Here is a 20,285-nt window from a genome sequence, read left to right on the forward strand (position 1 = left end):
AATGAAATCATACAACATCGTCTGTAGATGTAATTCCAGTTCATGATAGATCATTCAAAAATCATGGGTCAAATTTTCAACTAATGTCGTTTCAAAAAGAAAAAAGTCACAAAAGCTTGACAAATTAATCCATAATCAAGGTCTATTGGCTGTGAGGCAATTGCTATAGTCTCTGACAAAGGCATGGACTATTTATTTTAATAGCCACTGCTAAGCAACCATGAGAAGTTATGATCCAAAGTTCCCGCTTAAAGTTCAAACACTTTCATGTATCCATTTTTTTTTTTTGTTATTGCTCCACAAACGCATTCCCTCTACACACCTGTTCTCCCGCGCATACCCCTTGTTCCACAAATCCTTTACTCCACACACATTCCTGACTCCATATACTTGTTGTTCTTCATAGCTGAATGTGTAAAAGTTTAAAATGAAAAAATATGTTAACTATTGCAACAACTTTTGATTTCCCAATTATTTGTGTAGTTTTTTATTTTAAAGTTTCTGACTAAAGTTAAAATAATTTCATGTGTGTGGGAACAAGTTTTCGTTCTTGCTCCGCACACACATACCCATTGTACATTTGTTCTCCTGCACATACCCCTTGTTCCACATATCCTGTACTCAACACACATCCATGGTGCCATACACCTATTATTCCGCATAGCTGAATGTGAAAGTTTAAAATGAAAAAAATTATGTTAACTCTTGCAACAAATTTGGATTTCCTAATTATTTGTGTAGTTTTATTTATTTATTTTAAAGTTAATATAATTTCATGTATGCATAAAAAAAATATGTTCTTGTTCCACACACACATTCTCTTGCACATACCCCGCCCCCCCACGTTCCACACATCCTTTACTATGCACGCATCGTTATCTTCATACACCTGTTGTTCCGCATAGCTACATGTGTAAAAGTTTAATTGAAAAAAAATGTTAACTATCACAACAATTTTTTGATTTCCCAATTATTTGTGTAGTTTTATATTTTAGAGTTTTAGCTTAGAGTTAAAATAATTTCTTGTGTGCAGAACAAAAGTTTATATTCTTGTTCCATATATGCATTCCCTCTACACACCCATTCTCCCACACATAGCCCCATGTTTCGCACACATCTTTGACTCCATACACATGTTGTTCCACATAACTGAATGTGTACAAGTTAAAATAAAAAAGAAGATGTTAATTGTTTCAACTTTTGATTTCCCAAATAATTATGCAATATTTTATTTTTAAGGTTCTGCATAAAGTTAAAATAATTTCATGTGTGTGGAAAAAGTTTTTTTTCTTGCTCCACATACACATTCCCTTTGCTCACCCGTTCTCCCGCACATATCCCTTGTTCCATATATCATTTACTTTGCACACATCACCAACTCCATACACTTGTTGTTCTACATAGTTGAATGTGTAAAAGTTTAAAATGAAAAAACATGTTAATTGTTACAACAAATTTTGATTTCCTAATTATTTGTAAGGCTTTTTATTTAAAACTTTCAGCTTAAAGTTAAAATAATTTCATGTGTGCGGAAAATAGTTTGTGTTCTTGCTCCGCACACGCATTCCCTCTACACATTCGTTCTCCTACACATCACCACCTCCATACATCTGTTGTTCCACAACTAAATGTGTAAAAGTTTAAAATGAAAAAATATGTTAACTGCAACAACAAATTTTGATTTTCCAATTATTTGTGCAGTTTTTTTTTTTTGCTTAAAATTAAAATAATTTCATGTGTGTGGAAAAAAAATATGTTCTTGTTCCACACAAGCATTCCCTCTATACACTCGTTCTCCCACACGTTCCGCATATCCTTTACTCCACACACATGTCCGACTCCATACACTTGTTCTTCCACATAGCTCAATGTGTAAAAGTTTAAAATGAAAATTAAAGTTTCTACTTAAAGTTGAAATAATTTCTTGTGTGCCTAAAAAAATATTTATTCTTGCTCAGTACACACATTTCGTTTGCACACTCATTCACTTGCATAACTAACCATGATTACAGAGGCCTGCTCCAACTTCCCTTCCCCCCTCGCTTGTGTTAGTGTGAGTGTCAGTGTCAGAGCACTCAAACAGAATGGCTATTTAGAAAATCATTTTTTTTTTAATTATTTGTCAAGCATTGAAAAGAACATAAATTAATCACCCTCCACCAAGGGAATTATGTCACATTAAGATTCTTTCAACCCATGGAAAGTTAGAAATAAAATTTTCAAAAACTAGGAAAATATTTTTTAATTTATAGAAAAATGCACATGTTCAACATTTTCCAAAAATTTTGATTAAAATTTCAAAAACTTAAAAAAGTAATCCACAATCAAGAGACTAATGACCACAAGGTGATCGCTGCACAAACACAACTAAAGACATAAGAATTATATTACAAACATACAAACCATCTTTGTAGCAATAATATTCCTTACTTCAACATTTCTTATAGCTTTAAGATTCTACAATTCTTCTTTATTTTAATTGTGTAACTTATCAAGTATAGTAATTTATAAGTTGATTAATCTTCAAGGTAATATAATAACATGTTTATTCACTTTAATATTAACATTAAAATAACATGTTTATTCACTTTAATATTAACATTATTGAATGTTTGTTGTGTAATATCACATTATTATAATTGGTTTTGGATATTTTTTTAATTATATTTTATTAAAAGTGTAATGTACATATTATCAAATTGCTAATTAACAATAATAACAAAATAAATAAAATAATAAAAAATAAAAATAAGAATATAACTAATTAATAAATAATAAAAATAAAATAATAAAGTAAAATTTATAATAAATACACAAAATTATCTAATAAAAGTAATAATAGCAAAAATAAATTTATGGAAGAAAATCAAAATAATAAAAAATTAAAAAATAAAATAATTAAAATATATTATATGAATAATAACAAAATAAATAAAATAATAAAAAATAAAAATAAGAATAATAACTAATTAATAAATAATAAAAATAAAATAATAAAGTAAAATTTATAATAAATACACAAAATTATCTAATAAAAGTAATAATAGCAAAAATAAATTTATGGAAGAAAATCAAAATAATTAAAAATTAAAAAATAAAATAATTAAAATATATGGTAGGAATAATAACAAAATAAATAAAATAATAAAAAATAAAAATAAGAATAATAACTAATTAATCAATAATAAAAATAAAATAATAAAGTAAAATTTATAATAAATACACAAAATTATCTAATAAAAGTAATAATAGCAAAAATAAATTTATGGAAGAAAATCAAAATAATAAAAAATTAAAAAATAAAATAATTAAAATATATTATAGGAAAAAAAACAGCCTAGTGAAGAAAAAGTAAAAAAAATATATATTATCAAATAAAAAATAATAACAATAGTAAAATAAATAAAACAATAGATAATATAAATGAGAATAATAATTAATTAATCAATAAAGTAATAAATAATAAAGTGAAATTAATGATAAATAAATTTTTAAAAAAACTATTTTATAAAAATAAATAAAAGAATAAAAATAATAAGAATAAATTTAGGAAAAAAAATCAAAATAATAAATAACAAAAAAATAAAATAAGCAAGAAAAAGGAAAATAATAGTTAAATTAGGAGAAACTTTACAAAAATAGAAATTGATGATGACATGGATTATGTGCATGAAAATTTCTTTTTAGAATAAGTTGTTCTATTCACTTAATGCATGATAAGGAAAATTAATGATAAAGAAATTAAAAAAACTATTTTATAAAAATAAATAAAAGAGTAAAAACAATAGGAATAAATTTAGGGACAACAATTAAAATAATAAGTAACAAAAAAGTAAAATAAGTAACAGTAAATTATGAGAACAAAAGCCAATAATGGTTAAATTAGGAGAAACTTTACATTAAATAGAAATTGATGATGACATGGATTATATGCATGAAAATTTCTTTTTAATTTTGGAATAAATTGTTCTATTTATTTAATGCATGATAAGGAGTCCCTCAAACATTATTTTCCTAAGATAATTCTAGGATAATTGAGATTTATTAGCAACAGTAGTTGATTAAAGGTTCAAGATGGTTAGTTGTAAAAACACAGTGCAACTTAACTTACTAGGCACAAAGTTATCCCCAACAAGTTATCCTAGTTGTAAAAAGACATAGGGCAACTCAACTTACTGTTATGCACAAAGTTATCCCAACACATTGGTTGAGCTCAAATAGATCAAAGTAACACAAGAATTTGGAAATTTCTGGTAAGCCAAATTCTTTATTATCAAGATAAGATTTTATTACTCATTACTCTAGTAAATTATATACTAATTAATTGGAAATTTTCTTATATTTAATATTTATTGGTCTTAAGCTTTTATAAATAATTTATTAAATGAAATTACTATTTTAATATTCGACTCTTACTAGCACAATCTGTTGAGAAAAAGTTTTGTTCGTAAAACAACTTGTGTTCAAATAAATACGGAAAATATATCTAACTTAAAAAAAAATTAATATTTTTAGGATTTAAAAAAATGTAATATCAATTTATTTTGAATTTATCACAAAATGGGTGGTATCAAAATAATCAAATAACTTCACATGAGTCCATGACGCGCTGGTGGGGGCGGTAGGCTTTCGCTCCCCCAGCCATGATGGATTCCTGCCGATGCCGATGCCGCGTGCTGCTGCAACATTTGATTCTATGATGACGTATATGTTCTGATGTGTTCCGATGTTAACGTATTCTGCTGGCTTCGGCGATATTGTATGATGAAATCTGTGTAATTGTTCAGCGAAAATTAGCTCCCCAAAGAGAAAAAAAAAAAAAAAAAAAAAACTATTTCTCAATATTATTTTGATTAAGATATTTACTCCCCTTTACTCAAATTTTTACACCAAATTAATTTACACTTTGGAAGTAATCTTACCAATATTATTTTGATTAAGATATTTACTCCCCTTTACTCAAATTTTTACACCAAATTAATTTACACTTTGGAAGTAATCTTACACGTAGACGCTACCACGTACATTGTCAACGTCAACGAGCTTTCCGGGTAACCTAACAAAATAATTTGATCGACACCATTCAACTTGCACAATAATATCCAACCTAAATAATAATATTCTTGAGGGGATATTCGTGTCCAAATTATGACAGGGTGAGGTTCGATCCGTGGTCCGCCCGATGCCAAATAACATGCTTCATCGGTTTTTCATCAGACAAAATAACTTCAAATTGAATTAAACACGTAGTTTCAAGCACAAGAATCACGTTCTTGGCTTATCAATATCTATAAGTGCAGTGTGGGCAGAGTGGGGAGTGTGCAAAGCAGATCCACTTCCGGAAAATCCACTTGCCTATTCTTTCAGTCTTTCAGGTAACCCATTGCTGTCTAGATTGGGCATTGCGTTATGATTTGAACTTATTAATTTGCACATTTAATTTGGAATTCGGTGCGTGACACTCAGATCTTAATGTACATTATGATTAGAACTTATTAGTATGCAATTTTGATATGGACTTCAGTGCATGACATTCAGATCTGAATGTACAATCTTGTGACTGCACAGTATCTGTATTAGATATGCCATTCAATGAAACAGACCAGAAAGGAAAACTATAGAAAGGGCCTATATGTATTATAATTGGAATGAAGCTATTTCAGCAGAGGATTTGCTGGTGTATTCTTGTATTGTGATGCTGCTTTAATTAATTTATCATCCATTTTGAGCTCTGACAATGCTTCTATTCGACACTTCTTCTGAGATTTTTTGAAGATGGGAGTTTGGCATAATAGGTGGCTTTTGCCAATTGATGTTTATAAGTTGAATTTTTGTATTCTTTTCTTCATAATAAAATAGATGTCTGGCACAAATGACTGGCACAAATGGCTAGTACAAGAATGTGTTTTTTGCTACTGGAAATGTATTCAGTTAACAAGGGGATACTTTTTATTTTTTAACCTAATTTTGATTTTGTGCTGACGAAGTTCAGGGCTCACAGCTTAATTCTGTGTTTATAAGGCTTTCCATTCTCACATTGGCTTAGGAGATCTGATCTGGAAGCTTATGAATCTCGCATCATGGTTATTCATTCGGTTATCCATTTAGACTTATACCTTGGCTTAGGAGTTCGGATCTGGAGGTTTATAAATTTGGCATCATGGTGATTCATTTAAATTTATAATATGCTTTGTTAGTAGATTTCTGGAGCTGAATTGTGTAAATAGGGTGAAAAATCCAACGTTTTGGACAGACGCTTTCTGTCCATCCTCAGAGACCAAAAAGCTTCACAATTCAGCTCTAGAAAACTATTTAAGCTTCTTTTGTCCTGAGAATGGGTAGAATGTTTGCAAGAAACTTAACACTTTTCAGCTCAGCTCCAAAAACCTATCTATAATATAAATAGCTGTGAATCTGCATTCAAACATTTTTCTTTCGTCTTCAGATAAGATAAGATAATTATATTTATGTCCAATTAATGACCACAAAGTAGGTCAAAGAGACTGTTGAGTACACTGATGTATATACAAAGTGGGAGAACTAAACAGTCTCCTATAAAAGATACAATGCATGAAGTAAATCAAAGATACAATGCATGAAGTAAATCAACATCTGGCCCTAGTGGAGAAGATCTGGGAGCTAATAGGTCTAATGATCAGATCCATCTCTCCTAACATCTGAGGCTGAATGAATAACACCGAAGAAACTCAACAAACTCTGTTGGCCTGATGAAGATCCGATGGCAAGTGCAGACTGTCCACTAAATCATATCTTGGAGGGGTTCACACGCTGCTGAACGCTGGAGGACCTAGTCTGTTTCCTAGGAACGGATCTGAGACGGAGCTGCAGCTGAGATCTCGTGTGGCAGGGTGAGGTGTCACGGATCCTCACTGATCTGGAGTCTGGATACGTACTGGTATCAATCGATCTCTTGGTGCCCCTGTCTGAAGGTAGTACCCTGAAAAATGTCGTGATCCTCTGTGTGGGGTCTGGTTTGATTGGACGCTGAAGAATATGCGCTCGGAACCTAAGAGCCCCTACATATATAGGGCCAAACATCTCAGATCCAGGTACCTAAAAAAGTCAGTGAGGGTTCGAGAATCTCTGAACAAGCAATGAAACCTTCCTCTGATCTTGTAGTACACAGGGCATCCAACGATGAAGTGCACCTTGGTCTCCACTTCCGGTAAATGACATCCCTCGCAGAGTCTGTCTAGTCTATCCACCTATTAGTCTGTCTCTACCCGAAGTCTATGAGAACCTACTCTGAACTGGCCTAGAAGAATGTGAAGAGCATGTATCGAGTGGTGAAACGTATACTAGGATCGAAAAATGAACCCGTCTCTCAACTCCAAAAAGTGCTCAGCATAGAAGGCCATCTTTGAGCGCAACCCTCGTGGAGGACTGAACCAGGGAATTGAGTTAGTGTAAATGTCAAACCCATTCTATGAGGCTATTATCCACTGAGATCGAGTTACTTCAGGGAAGCTGATGATACAATTAATACATGGTTCATTCTAAAAGGCAACGCCACTGAGATCGAGTTACTTCATGGGCGCTGATGATACAATTAATACATGGTTCATTCTAAAAGGCAACGCCACTGAGATCGAGTTACTTCATGGGCGCTGATGATACAATTAATACATGGTTCATTCTAAAAGGCAATGCCCTATGCTGGAGGATCTCTAATGAGATTTCTATTATTTGTTGGTATTTTGACTGCGTTAGCCTTTGGATGTTATCTCGTCACAGATGACGGATTTTTCTAATTAGCATGTAGTTCAACAATGCGTATGCATCATCTTTCAAATAATTGGTTTTTTGTTTTTTTAAATAGCATTTTCAAATCCTAACTTTTCATATAACTCGGAGGTTAGGCGTTGTTTTTAAGTAGTTTGTTTTGATTTTTAATTATTTAATTTTAAATTATCATGAGATTCTATGAAAATTTGTTTCATTTGTTTTAGTCATGATGCTTTTGACATTATTGAAATGATAAATTAAATTATAAATTTTGCTGTTTAAATTATCATAAAGACACATATTTTATATATAGACACACACAGAGGCACAGTCCTCTACCTTGGGCACACATCTTTTATATATATAGACACACAGAGGCACACGGAGGCACAGTCCTCTACCTTGGGCACAGTGACGCCCCTTGTGATTCCCCTGAAATTTGGGGCTCTCTCGATTCCCATGTCACAGCATCCACGAAACTTGGAGCATTGGTACATGGTATTTCCATACTCTCTTACTCTACTTGTATATTTTTCAACTTTAGAGGGAGATGGCTGAAGCATCATCTCCTCAGGTCAAGAATTCAAGGGCTTTGTGTAAGGACACAATTTTGCCTGGACTGTCAATTTATCGTTGGAATCTAGCCAGATTTTTTTTAAGAAATCTGACTGTGGGAGTGACTGTGGGAGTGTTTAAATCGTTTTTGACAGCGAAAATAGATTAGCACAATCAAGAAATCCTGAATTTGACAGATCTGACCTGGATTTTCAAAGATTTCTGCCCAATTTTCTCGAAATCAGGTAGGAATTTCTATTGTTTTCTGAACTAACAAAAACGTGGCCTGTTTAGACTACGCGTTTGTGAATGGGGTCAAATCTCAAGAACAATCACCCATAGCTTGGAGGGAGGAATGGGTGGTTTTTCCAGATTATGTAGGAGGAATGGGTTGTTTTTGCAGGTTATGTAGGGATGAACTCCTATATTTGACTAGTCAGTAGCATGCCCTAACGCGACTTGCTTCATTCCGGTTTTAAATATGATTGAAAATTCTATGTTGTCAATATGAAATTTTACTAAGTCATGCAGAATTTGTAGGGATCATTGTGGTTCTAGAGATAATTAAAAATTCTATGTTGTCAATATGAAATTTTACTAAGTCATGCAGAATTTGTAGGGATCACTGTGGTTCTAGAGATAATTAAAACTTCTATGTTGTCAATACGAAATTCTACATAAGTCATGAAGAGTTTGCAGGGTTCCCTATGAATATCGGAATATCCATGACAAAAATAGGAGGTTATTAAATAACACATCATTCTATTGATATCTCGCGGAAGCTTTAGTTTTCACTTTTCCCTCCCTGAAGTTTCCATTAAATGGACCTTTTTTAATAATAATAGTCGCTTTGAAGCCTGAAATGAAAATCGTTTTCTTCACATACAACAGACCCTGAGAGATAGAGCATTGCTTTGGTGTTTTCAATATCAAATCGAAAATGCTATCGCATGGCTTAGGTGTAAACAATCAAATGAGATAGCCGAATTACCGGATCGGACCCCTTTTTTGTACAGCTAGTTCAGGGTCAGTTCGGGTAAAATTGCCACAGATAAGTTATAACCATGTAAGTAAAGCTCCTTTTGTCCAGGTACTGTTTAGCCTTGGTGATAGGTTTTATGCCGTGTGTGCATGGTTGACGTTAGAGGTCTGGTCTCATTTCCATTGGTTGGTGAACATGATATACTTGGATCAACCCTGCTTTCTCATAGTTTATTTAGAATAAAGTTGTTGGGGTTTTCTTATCAGTGGCAGTGAGTTGTGTTCACAGTTGACATACTCACTTTGCAAAAATTGTTGATAAATTTAGGAGTGGCAACTACTTGCTGATTTTTGCTTCAGTTTGCAACTCAGGTTCCTTCAAGATCCTAACACCCGTTGTAACAGTGCAGGGTTTTTTAAACCTCTACTGAGATGGATTGTAGAAAGCCAGGCGTGCTTGCTTTGTTTGATGTTGATGGCACACTCACCCCTGCAAGAAAGGTATTTCTGTTTACAGTATTGTTTTATTATTTTAGTATGTGATTCAAGACTAAATTCGATGTAAAATATTGCTAGTTAAAGGGTGTCTACATCAACTAATTCAAATAATCAAATTCAACCAAATGGTAAAAGGTCGATGTTCAATCTTGATTACGTCTTGCAAAATAAATGTTTTATAACACAATTTGGCTAAGAATGTTTTTCACAGCCAGAGCTAGGGTCAGAATCCTCCAACTCAGAACTCTTCATAGATAATGACATCAAAGCATTCAAAATAAAAACAAAAAGCACACACGCAATCCTTAATATTTGGAATCTGATAATCTGAATAATAAACAGGCTTTGTAAGTTTATGCTGATTTAAGAACACCACAAAATCAGATATCTGGTTCGCAATTGTGCATACCCAAGGCCTTTGAAGTTATTTTGTCAAAATGTCTGCAACATATGAAGAATAACGAGACACTATGAAATGCCATACTAATTCTAATTATCTATTTACCTCAGAGCCTATTTCAAATTCACATATCTAGTATTTGATTGCGTTTCCACTATTGAGCAAATAGTAAGATGATTTGTTCAAAATGGTAAAGTTAAGGAATCATCAATGCTGGAAAAGTTTTATTGGGATTTGTCTTGTAGAATGCCAGTATTGAGATGCAGAAGGGAAACAAGCCTTTAATCCACATATTGCTGGCGTCAACCATCTTTTCATCATGTATGGATTTTGCATGGATGAATTTAAAATTGCAGAAAATCTTTTCCAATCATGATTAGAATTTTGCAGGTCATAGGAAATAACAGACATAAATAGGTGAAATTTCATATGCTGGTAACATCAAGTAGTGAAATTTCAAATGGTGATAAGAGAGCTCATTCATCATGCATTCATGAACCGTTGTGAAGGAGTTTTTTAATTATTTGAATGGGAGGTAGTGATACTGCCATCATTCCAAGTTCCAACTCTTGTTTGAGTTTCTTGAAGATAAACCAATTGACTGGCATAAACGGAAGAAAGGTTGAGAAATTTGCTTATTATCCTATTCTAGTATGCTATCTGCAAAGATTACATCCGGGTTGGTGTAAGACTTTCCTCTTCTGAGCACGTCTCTTGCACTTGATTTTATTTTGTTCTAGAGAGGCAGTCTTTCTAGCATTCTTTTTTTTTGAGAAACTGAATTCGGATATTCCACAGTGTTCATCTTTTATTTGTCGACGTTTCGAGTCTAGACCAAGACTCATCATCAGGACTCGAAACGTCGACAAATAAAAGATGAACACTGTGGAATATCCGAATTCAGTTTCTCAAAAACCACACCACAGAAATCTACAAACCATTCGTTTTTTTTATTGACTTGCATAATCTAATTTATGTCTTTCAGTTAAAATTACTCTCTGAGTTCTTGCTTTTACTGCTGAGGCAATTCTCTTCCCATCTATTCCATTTTTACACCTAATCCAGGCCTCCAATGCCTTTATCTCACGTGCTTGAAGCTTCTGAATTGTTGTGACTTGTTAGGGGAATCTTTATTCTTCAGTTTTTCCCACCCAATTAACTTTATGAATTACTGAATCTGCCAAGGGATTACATGAACTGATTTACTGAAATGTAGGCTCTGACTCCATAGTCTAGACATATGAAAGTGTACACACACACACATGCACATGAGAAAATGTGAAAAATGGCAGAAATTCTAAGCTACACTTTCCATGCATTTTATCATTGTTATATTTATTATGGTTCTAATTAGTCTTTGATGTATTCATTTTTTGAACAGGGTGTTTCCCAAGAAATGTTAGAATTTATGCAAGAATTACGTAAGGTACATCATTATAAATTTATAATTCGTTATTATGTTAAGCCTTCTCTTTTTGGCACTGGACCAACAAATATCGACGCATTGTAAATTTTCTGAAGTTGCAAAATCTAGAAGGCAATAACATGAGTATACTGACTACTGTTATAATTTAACATATATTGAACTATACTACACTTTTATGGTGATCAGGTTGTAGCAGTGGGAGTTGTAGGTGGCTCAGATCTTGCAAAAATAACTGAGCAGCTTGGAAAAACTGGTTTGTTTTGTTATTCCTGGATCTCTCAAAAATAAGAAAACAACGGGAAAAGAGATTATGGAGAATAAGAAGCATAAGAAATAAATGCAACTTCTTACCATATGAAAGAACACATTTATGAAAGCATTGACAATTTGCACTTTCTATGTTCATGTTTCTCTTATCCCGGCCAGGAGATAACAAATTTATATTTTTATTGGTTGAGACCGAAAGGGAGGACAGGAATTTCATTGTATCCAACACTTAAGGTTCCCTGTTCCCCGTCTGTAACAAATCTGCAAGACCAAAATGACTGTAGAACCACAAACATTACATTTTTATTAAGCTCATCCAACCGAAGCTCATGAACTAGAGCTGCAGATACGATTGAGAAAAGCATTCAGCATATTAACGTTGTGATATCATATGGATAGATATATCTCCTTGGTTAGATGGATAGTCGAAGATTAAGTGGATATTCATTATACTGTATGGAAAGATTAATCTTGATTGTTCAATTGAGCAGCCTGTTCTTAACATAGATGTATTTGTCTTCTTTAATTGTTAGTTTTTGAACTTTCCTGAGTCAAAGTATTCCCATTGTTAATTGATGTTGCCTATGACGACACCTAGGGTTTATTTTCTTCAGGAGATGTTTTCTGGAATATAATCGCTTTACAAGATTTATGGGTGCTATTTTGGCCTTGGCAGTTATCTCCGACTATGATTATGTATTTTCAGAGAATGGCCTTGTTGCTCACAAAGGTAGCAAAATGATTGGTAATCAGGTATTTTTCCTGTGGCCCACTATCAGGTTTATGTTATGACAGTACAAAAACATAATCGAAGAGTATATCTGTTATCGTTTATAAGTTTGAATTAGAAGATATCTGGAACATTAGACATCTATATTTATGTCTGTTCAAACTTCATCCTTCTTTCTTAGCACTGCAGATATTTTTAGTGTGAGATCATCAGTAGTTGTAAACTTTGGTGCTTTATTTCTCTATAGTCATTGACAAAGCATGTAAGTCTTTCTGTTTTCATATGATAGATTGCATCTCTGCAAAATTGCGCGATGCATATCTCTTCACAAACTTTTCCATGAATACTAATTTGTGTAGGAAATTTAGAGTCAAATGAACTAAAAGGCTGTAGCAATTTGTACTACAATGTTATGAAGACAAATTTGAGAGCTTCAAAGACTGAATGACATGATTTTTTTTTCTTTGTAGTTAATATGTCTTATCCTAATTAGAATATATGTAGAACAGCAAAATTATGAAAATATGTCAAAAACGAAAGTAAAGGTATCTTCCTTGGTGCTACTAAATCTGAGAGAAGATTCTGAGTATGCAAAGACATCAACATTCTTGGCCTAGTCCCTTAGCCTGAAGCTGAAGATTACTCCTTCCTGCCAAATCTAAGTAAGAAAGGAGCAGAGCTTGTGAAAGATACACTTACATCTTAGCTTCAGAGAGGGTACAAGGGAGAAACTCTGGAGGCAACTCCAAAAGTCCATGAAAACTGAAATAAATTGTTTAGAGTCACCCAAAAATGCAGCCCACCAGTGGATATTCCCCTCGAAGATAGAAGGAGCCTGTCGCCAAACCTGCTGCCAACAACCTCTGGCAACTCGGCACTCCCAAAAAATGTGCTTAGGAGACTCTATTTTGCCACATATTTGACACTGGTCAGAAACCTATACCTGTGCTGCAGAGTCAAAGATGATTCCAGTACTGTCTTTCTAGCACACTGTTGTAAATTGGTGGACCTTATAATAGTTATAAATAGGCAATGAATGTGGGTGGCTAAAATTACAATGGACTTAAGACAAGAGCATTAATGAAACTGAGAACAGATAAGATAAGCTAGTAAATGAGGGACTTATTTGAAGTTCAATTTATTGCAAGGCTTGACGAGACAGAATGTCTAGCCTAAACATATAAACATGTTGATGTGGTGTTCATTGTTAGCGGAAACAGAATACTCAGAGCAAAACATATGGAATGTAGCTGCAGAAGCAAATAAACAGAGCAATATAGATGAAAATATAGCTGCAAAAAGTAACTTAACCGAACCAGAATTGGAAATTAACAGCAGTAAACAAAACTTTAGTGATATTCAGAACTAGATGCAATGTCCACTAGCCTCTTCAAGGGGGAAACCTCCTACATGAGCAGAGCTCCAAATACAAAAATATTTACTTAACTGATGAGTGTTGAATCTTGATACATCAGCATCAGCAAAAACATGGCGAGGCTCCAGAAAACATCTTCTTGGAAACATCGGTGGAAAAATTCGCAAACTGCAACAAACATTGAAAAATACAAAATATATTCGTTAAAATAAAATTTAAACATATAAAGCAACAACAACATCATATAAACACATTGGCATTGAAATATGGAGAAAGGACTGATATAGTGGATGCCAAATTAAAATGATACATCAAAGTCGATATTGAATCATGAAACCTGATAGCTGTCATATCAAGGACTCAAAAGTGGAGAACCAATACAAAATGACATCACATATATAAATTGTTAAATTTCCATGAAACTTTGCAACTACTTAGATGAATAACTGAAAACTGAAAGTAGTTAACTTTCACCAAGATATAGAGCCTCTTAACAACTTATATGCAAAGGTTGCTTGGGAGTGGGAGCGGGGAGCGACATTTTCAAAAGCTCCCGGGTCGGGAGCGAATTTTATATAATATATATTTTATATATTTTGATGCATATATGTAAACAAAAGCATGTAGAATGATGAATTAGTTATGGAAAGCATAAAAATATGGATTAAACCATATAACATCAATCATCTGGTAGTTACAATTGTTGACACCTAATCTTCATGATTGGGGGAATTTTGTGTAAATAAATAAATTAGGAATGTGAACAGTCATCGGGAGATGAACTGAACAATCACTCCTATTGTATATAACAGTGACCTACCTATGGAATAATAGACGAATCAGTTTTACTGCATTTGGAGAGTTACTGCCTGGTCTGACATGGTATCAGAGCCAGCTCCATTTTTGGCATAGTCTTGTAACTCCCTTCTGCTAGTTTCATGTAGTCTGTCCACTGTTGGGCTCTCTGTCCCTCTGTTCCCTCCACAGTGACTGCCACTGTCTAAACGCTGCACATAGACCAGTCCGCCCAGTCCGCCCTCTAACAGTTCGCACGATTTTTTTTTTTGCATGATTGTAACGTCTCTCAGTCTTCCAGAAGTGGAGCAGGAGTCGCCCATTCGACTCTGAAATGTTTCTTTTGCAACTTCATCTTCTTACTTTTGAGATTTTTTCATATCCGCTGGTGCTTTCATAGCTGCTCTGTATCATAGACGCTGTGACAACTTTTGGAGGTATTGGAGCAGTTAGCCGGATTCAGCTCGCCTCTGTCTTACCAAGAAATTTTCTTTGCCCCGCGTTGTGGTATCGTGACCATCCCAGGCTTTCAACTGGGAGGAGGAACCCACGCAGGATCTTCAATACCGACCTGCTTTCTTATCTCCATAAGCCCTGCCGGCTCAAGCCAGTATTCCATGGCCCCTTCGGCATTATGACGCGCCTGATACCCACCACTGGAATACTCTGGGAGTAAGGGACGTCAAACATCGGAGGGCGTTTTCTTTTCCTTTGCGTGTTGAAGCTTACTGCCCGTCCTGCATTGAATACTCCCATGTCTCCAATATGCTTTCGAACTTCTTCTCTTAGCACAGGCCGTAAGATTGGCTTGCCCGGAGCTGCTTTCTTTTCATGACCAGTGCCTTATAATCCACGCTCACCACCCCTTATTGATCGTGAGAAGACTTGTCCATTGTTAATAGAGCCTATGGAGGCGTTTTATCTGGTTCAGCTGTACGTGACCGAATTATTAGAGCATTTTTGGTCGAAGAATAGAAGATTGTCAAGAAGGTTTTGAAGATGCAAAAGTCTAGAAGCTGTTCACATATTTACGCAGTTGTAATAAGGCTGTTTGGTGTGGTATTTACGCTGATTGTATTAATGCTATTTTGGAACGCTGATATGATTAATACCATATGTATTTTTAACGCTGTCCCATAAGTTTTTAAGGCTGTTCCATATTTTTTAAAGCTGCCATATGTTCTAACGCTGTCAAGCACTTTGGAAGGAAGTCTTGCTGTGTGGCCTAAGCAACAACTATAGAATATAGATGTTTAATGTTTTGTTTAAAACATTCTCAGATTACATGAGATGTCTGCCATCAGAGCTTGAAATTGTAATGCCGTTGCTGCTCCAACTTTGTAGAGCTCGTGGTGAATGATGGATTATTGACTGTGATATGAATTAAACAACCAAAATTGTTTCCCACAGAAATTTTTGAGTACAATTTCACTGTATATAAGCAGAAGTATTTTTTTTTTATCAGCAGAAGTATTTTTTTACAGAATGCATTCAATCATCTCTATGGTAGGAATAGTTCTTACTGGCAAGGAGAACTATCCTGAATGGTCCCGGATGATAAAACACACCCTCATCTTCAATGAATTGTGGAAAGGAGTGTGTGTCGAAGAAGGAGACAATGACCCAGTACAACCTACCTCAGACAAAGATCTCGTCATTTGGGAAAACAAGAACAGCAAAGCCTATGCATTAATCGCAACATCTGTGAATGAAGAGGTGAGTCGCCATATTTCATCATATTCAACTGCCTTTGAAGGTTTACAAAAGCTGAAAGAACTCTATGACTCACATTTTGCACTTGAAGTTGTTTAGCTCATGATTAAACTCTTCACTCTTGAACTGAAAAATAATGATCCTCTTGCTCTTGCATCTGAAGTAAAATCTATAATGCATGATATCAAATCCACTAAGGTTGAGCTGGATATCCCTCTTATTGCTTTTCTCAAGGCACTCTATCCTACTTACTCCAATTATCTTGAATCTTTACAAGCAAATGGAAATCTTAAAGATATAACCTTTGACTCTCTTGTGAAAAGGTTTGCTGAAAGAGAGAAAGCCTTTGGAAAGAAGACAACCCTTGAATCTTCTGAAGAGACTGTGTGCCTTGCTCATAAAGAAAAGCATCCTGCTCAAGATTCTACAAGAGGAAGAGGTGGACGAAGAGGAAGAGGAAGATACTTCAGAGGCAGGGGGGGCAGACATTCTCAAGGAGAAAAGGCAGACTTACATTGCATTCGCTGCAAAAGAAATGGATCACATGATGCCTCTACATGCAAGCTACCATGGGACAAAATTGAGCAGAAAAGAAACCAACAGAAAAGTAAAACTGATGATATAGACAAAGGTAAAGCACCTGAATCCGCTCACTATATTGAGGCACAATGTAACATTGGAGTAAATGAAGATTTGTTTAATGCTTCACTTGCTTCTTCGAAAAATGATTGGTTGCTTGATTCAGGAGCAACCTGTCATATGACTCATAGAAAAGAATTTTTTGAAGATTTCACTGATAATGTTGACGGAGCAGTATACTTTGCAGATCAGTCAAAAATCAAGCCATCAGGGCTTGGCAAAATCAGGCTTAAACTGCCTGGTCTTCCAGACTTTCTTCAGGATCATGTTCTATATCTCCCACAGCTCAAGAGAAACTTGTTGTCCTTGGTCCACATCCGCCAGCAAGGTCACTCCATTCATATGTTTGATGGCAAACTTGAGGTAAGAAAAGCTTCTGACCACTCACTTGTCATGAGGGGAATAGAAGAAGAAAGGCTTCTCAAACTGCAAGGAACCTCTGCTCATGCACAACATTTCTCATATATTTCTCATCATGAAGAAGGTACACTTCCATCAAGTTTATTATGGCATGTTAGATTTGGACATTTAAACTATGACAGTCTCTGCTTATTGAAGAAAAATGGTGTTGTTGGTTTGCCTACAATTCCTAGGAAACATAAGCAACGTGATGCTTGCATTCTAGGAAAGCATAGCAAACAGTCTTTTCATGATTCACATTCAAGAGCACATAGGAAGCTTGAACTCATTCATTCAGATTTATGTGGTCCAATGCCTGTTCCTTCTGCAAATGGAAATAAATATATCATGACATTTATTGATGATTACACCAGAATGTGTTGGGTTTATTTATTGAAGAACAAATCTGATGCTTTTCAAACATTCAAGAATTTTCATAAATGGATTGAAAATGATGCACAATCTCATATTGGGTCTATTTTCACTGATAATGGAAAAGAATATACATCAAATGAATTTGAAAACTATCTTCGCCAACATGGGATCAAACATCAAACAACTGTGCCTTATAATCCTCAACAGAATGGTGTAGCTGAAAGAATGAATAGAACAATCTTGAATATGGTACGATCCATGCTTTTCTTAAAAAATGTAAAGATAATGTTTTGGGCTGATGCTGTTCTATGTGCTGCATATATAAAGAATAGATGTCCATCTAATGCTATAAGAAACAAGACTCCTTATTAATTGTGGTATGGACATGTTCCTTCGGTAAAACATCTCAGGATCTTTGGTTCCACCTGTTATGCTTTAATACCAAAGGTACATAGAAACAAACTTGGTGCTAGAAGTCGTAAGTGTATCTTCCTGGGGTATTCAAACACCTCTAAAGCATACTGCCTTTACGATGAAGTAAATAAAAAGTTTGTTGTATCTAGAGATGTAATTTTTCTTGAATCATCCAAATCTGACAATGTTGTTGAGCGGCAACTTGATCACTTGGATAGATTTGCTAAAACAAAAATCATTTCAAGAATTTGATAATCAGATTCCACATCTTGAAGGGGGGATTCCTATTCTAGATCAACATATGGAATCTTCTTCTGAAGAACTCTCTCCCCCAGATGAAACTCCAACAATGGATGATGCTTTAAGTGATGTAATTGATAGAATTGGGAGACTCAATCTTGATTCAGTCCTAACTCAATCAACAGAGCAGCCTGGACCATCTCAGAAAGGTCCCCCAAAGTGGCTGACAAAGACACTTGAAAGTGTTCATCCTGATGAAATTGGAAAAACAGGAACCAGAAATTCAAACCGACAAAATGGAGGTGATGTAGATGACTCTAATTCACCTGTTGATATGGATGTTTCTTATGATTGTGAATTGAACTTGTCTACAGATTTTGAACCAACTTCCTTCAAAGAAGCTGCTTCTCATGATAAATGGAAAGAAGCGATGCAAAAGGAGTATGATGCCCTCATAAAGAACGACACTTGGAAGCTGGTTGATCCTCCATTTGGAACCAAACCAATTGGCTGCAAGTGGGTCTACAAGAACAAGTACAAAGCTGACGGCTCACTTGACAAACACAAAGCTAGGCTTGTGGCAAAAGGTTTTGCACAGAAGGAAGGGGTCGATTATGATGAAACTTTTGCCCCCACAACAAAATGGGCCACCATCCGGACACTCTTTGCACTAGCAGCTCAGAATGGTTGGAAAGTCCATCAAATGGATGTAAAAACTACCTTCTTGAATGGAGATCTAAAAGAGAATGTTTTTATGTCCCAGCCTGAAGGATTTGCTGTGAAAGGACATGAACATAAAGTATGCAAACTTGTGAAGTCCTTGTATGGCCTCAAACAAGCACCGCGAGCCTGGTATGAAAAACTAACTGAGCATCTTCTGAAACTCAACTTCAATCATTTTGATCTTGATGATGCAACTTTATTTGTCAAGAAAGTTGGAAAAACAGTTGTATATCTTGTGGTATATGTAGATGATCTTTTAATGACAGGGAACAATGAAAACTACATTGCATCCATAAAGAAGGAATCGGGGAAAAGTTTTGAAATGATTGATTTGGGCTATGTTCATTACTATCTTGGCATTGAAGTAACCCAACATCCAAAATCCATATTTCTTTCTCAAAAGAAATACATTGGAGATTTGTTAAACAGATTTGGCATGATAGAGTGCAATCCTCTTTCTACTCCAATGGAACAAAACTTAAAGCTCACATCTATTGAAGGAAAGGAATTTGAGGATGCAACAAAGTATAGACAACTTGTAGGAAGTCTCATCTACCTCACTACTACCAGACCAGACATTTCATTTGCTGTTGGAATCCTCTCCAAGTTTATGCAAAAGCCTTGTGAGGGACATTGGTCTGCTGCAAAAAGAGTTCTAAGGTACTTGAAGGGAACTCAAGACCTTGGAATCAAGCATACACAGGTGGATGACTTTAGCTTGATTGAATACTCTTATTCAGACTTCGATGGAGACAAAGAAACTGGGGTATCTACTTCAGGATATGCTATGAGTCTTGGATCAGGAGCTGTCTCATGGAGATCACGCAAACAATCAGTTCCAGCAAATTCCACAACAGAAGCAGAATACGTGGCAACAGCTGAAGCAATGAAAGAAATTGTGTGGCTCAGGAAAATTCTTGAAGATTTGCAGGTAAAACAAGTACAATCAACTCCACTCATGATTGACAACACCTCTGCAATAAAGTTGGCCAAGAACCCAAAGTTCCAT

At 34.8% G+C, this 20,285-nt stretch overlaps 1 protein-coding gene across 3 annotated transcripts in view; it reads left to right on the plus strand.

Annotated features, from left to right (window-relative positions):
* Positions 1-5,098: 5,098 nt before the first annotated feature.
* PMM (phosphomannomutase) overlaps positions 5,099-20,285 on the plus strand; it is a 48,390-nt gene continuing 33,203 nt past the window's right edge. Inside the window, exons 1-5 of one of the 3 annotated variants that reach the window (XM_089419917.1) lie at positions 5,099-5,375; positions 9,693-9,783; positions 11,562-11,606; positions 11,793-11,859; positions 12,550-12,626. In XM_089419917.1, the coding sequence (XP_089276043.1) occupies positions 9,715-9,783; positions 11,562-11,606; positions 11,793-11,859; positions 12,550-12,626 (258 nt within the window). In that variant the 5' untranslated portion in view covers positions 5,099-5,375; positions 9,693-9,714. Of the gene's footprint in view, positions 5,376-8,111; positions 8,245-9,687; positions 9,784-11,561; positions 11,607-11,792; positions 11,860-12,549; positions 12,627-20,285 lie in introns of those variants that run through there. The other 2 variants (XM_089419916.1, XM_089419918.1) reach the window with 2 other exon arrangements.

Source organism: Pinus tabuliformis, chromosome 4_1 (assembly GCF_031772625.1).
Source record: "Pinus tabuliformis cultivar Carrire ecotype Pingquan chromosome 4_1, CPIR1, whole genome shotgun sequence".
Classification (NCBI taxonomy): domain Eukaryota; kingdom Viridiplantae; phylum Streptophyta; class Pinopsida; order Pinales; family Pinaceae; genus Pinus; species Pinus tabuliformis.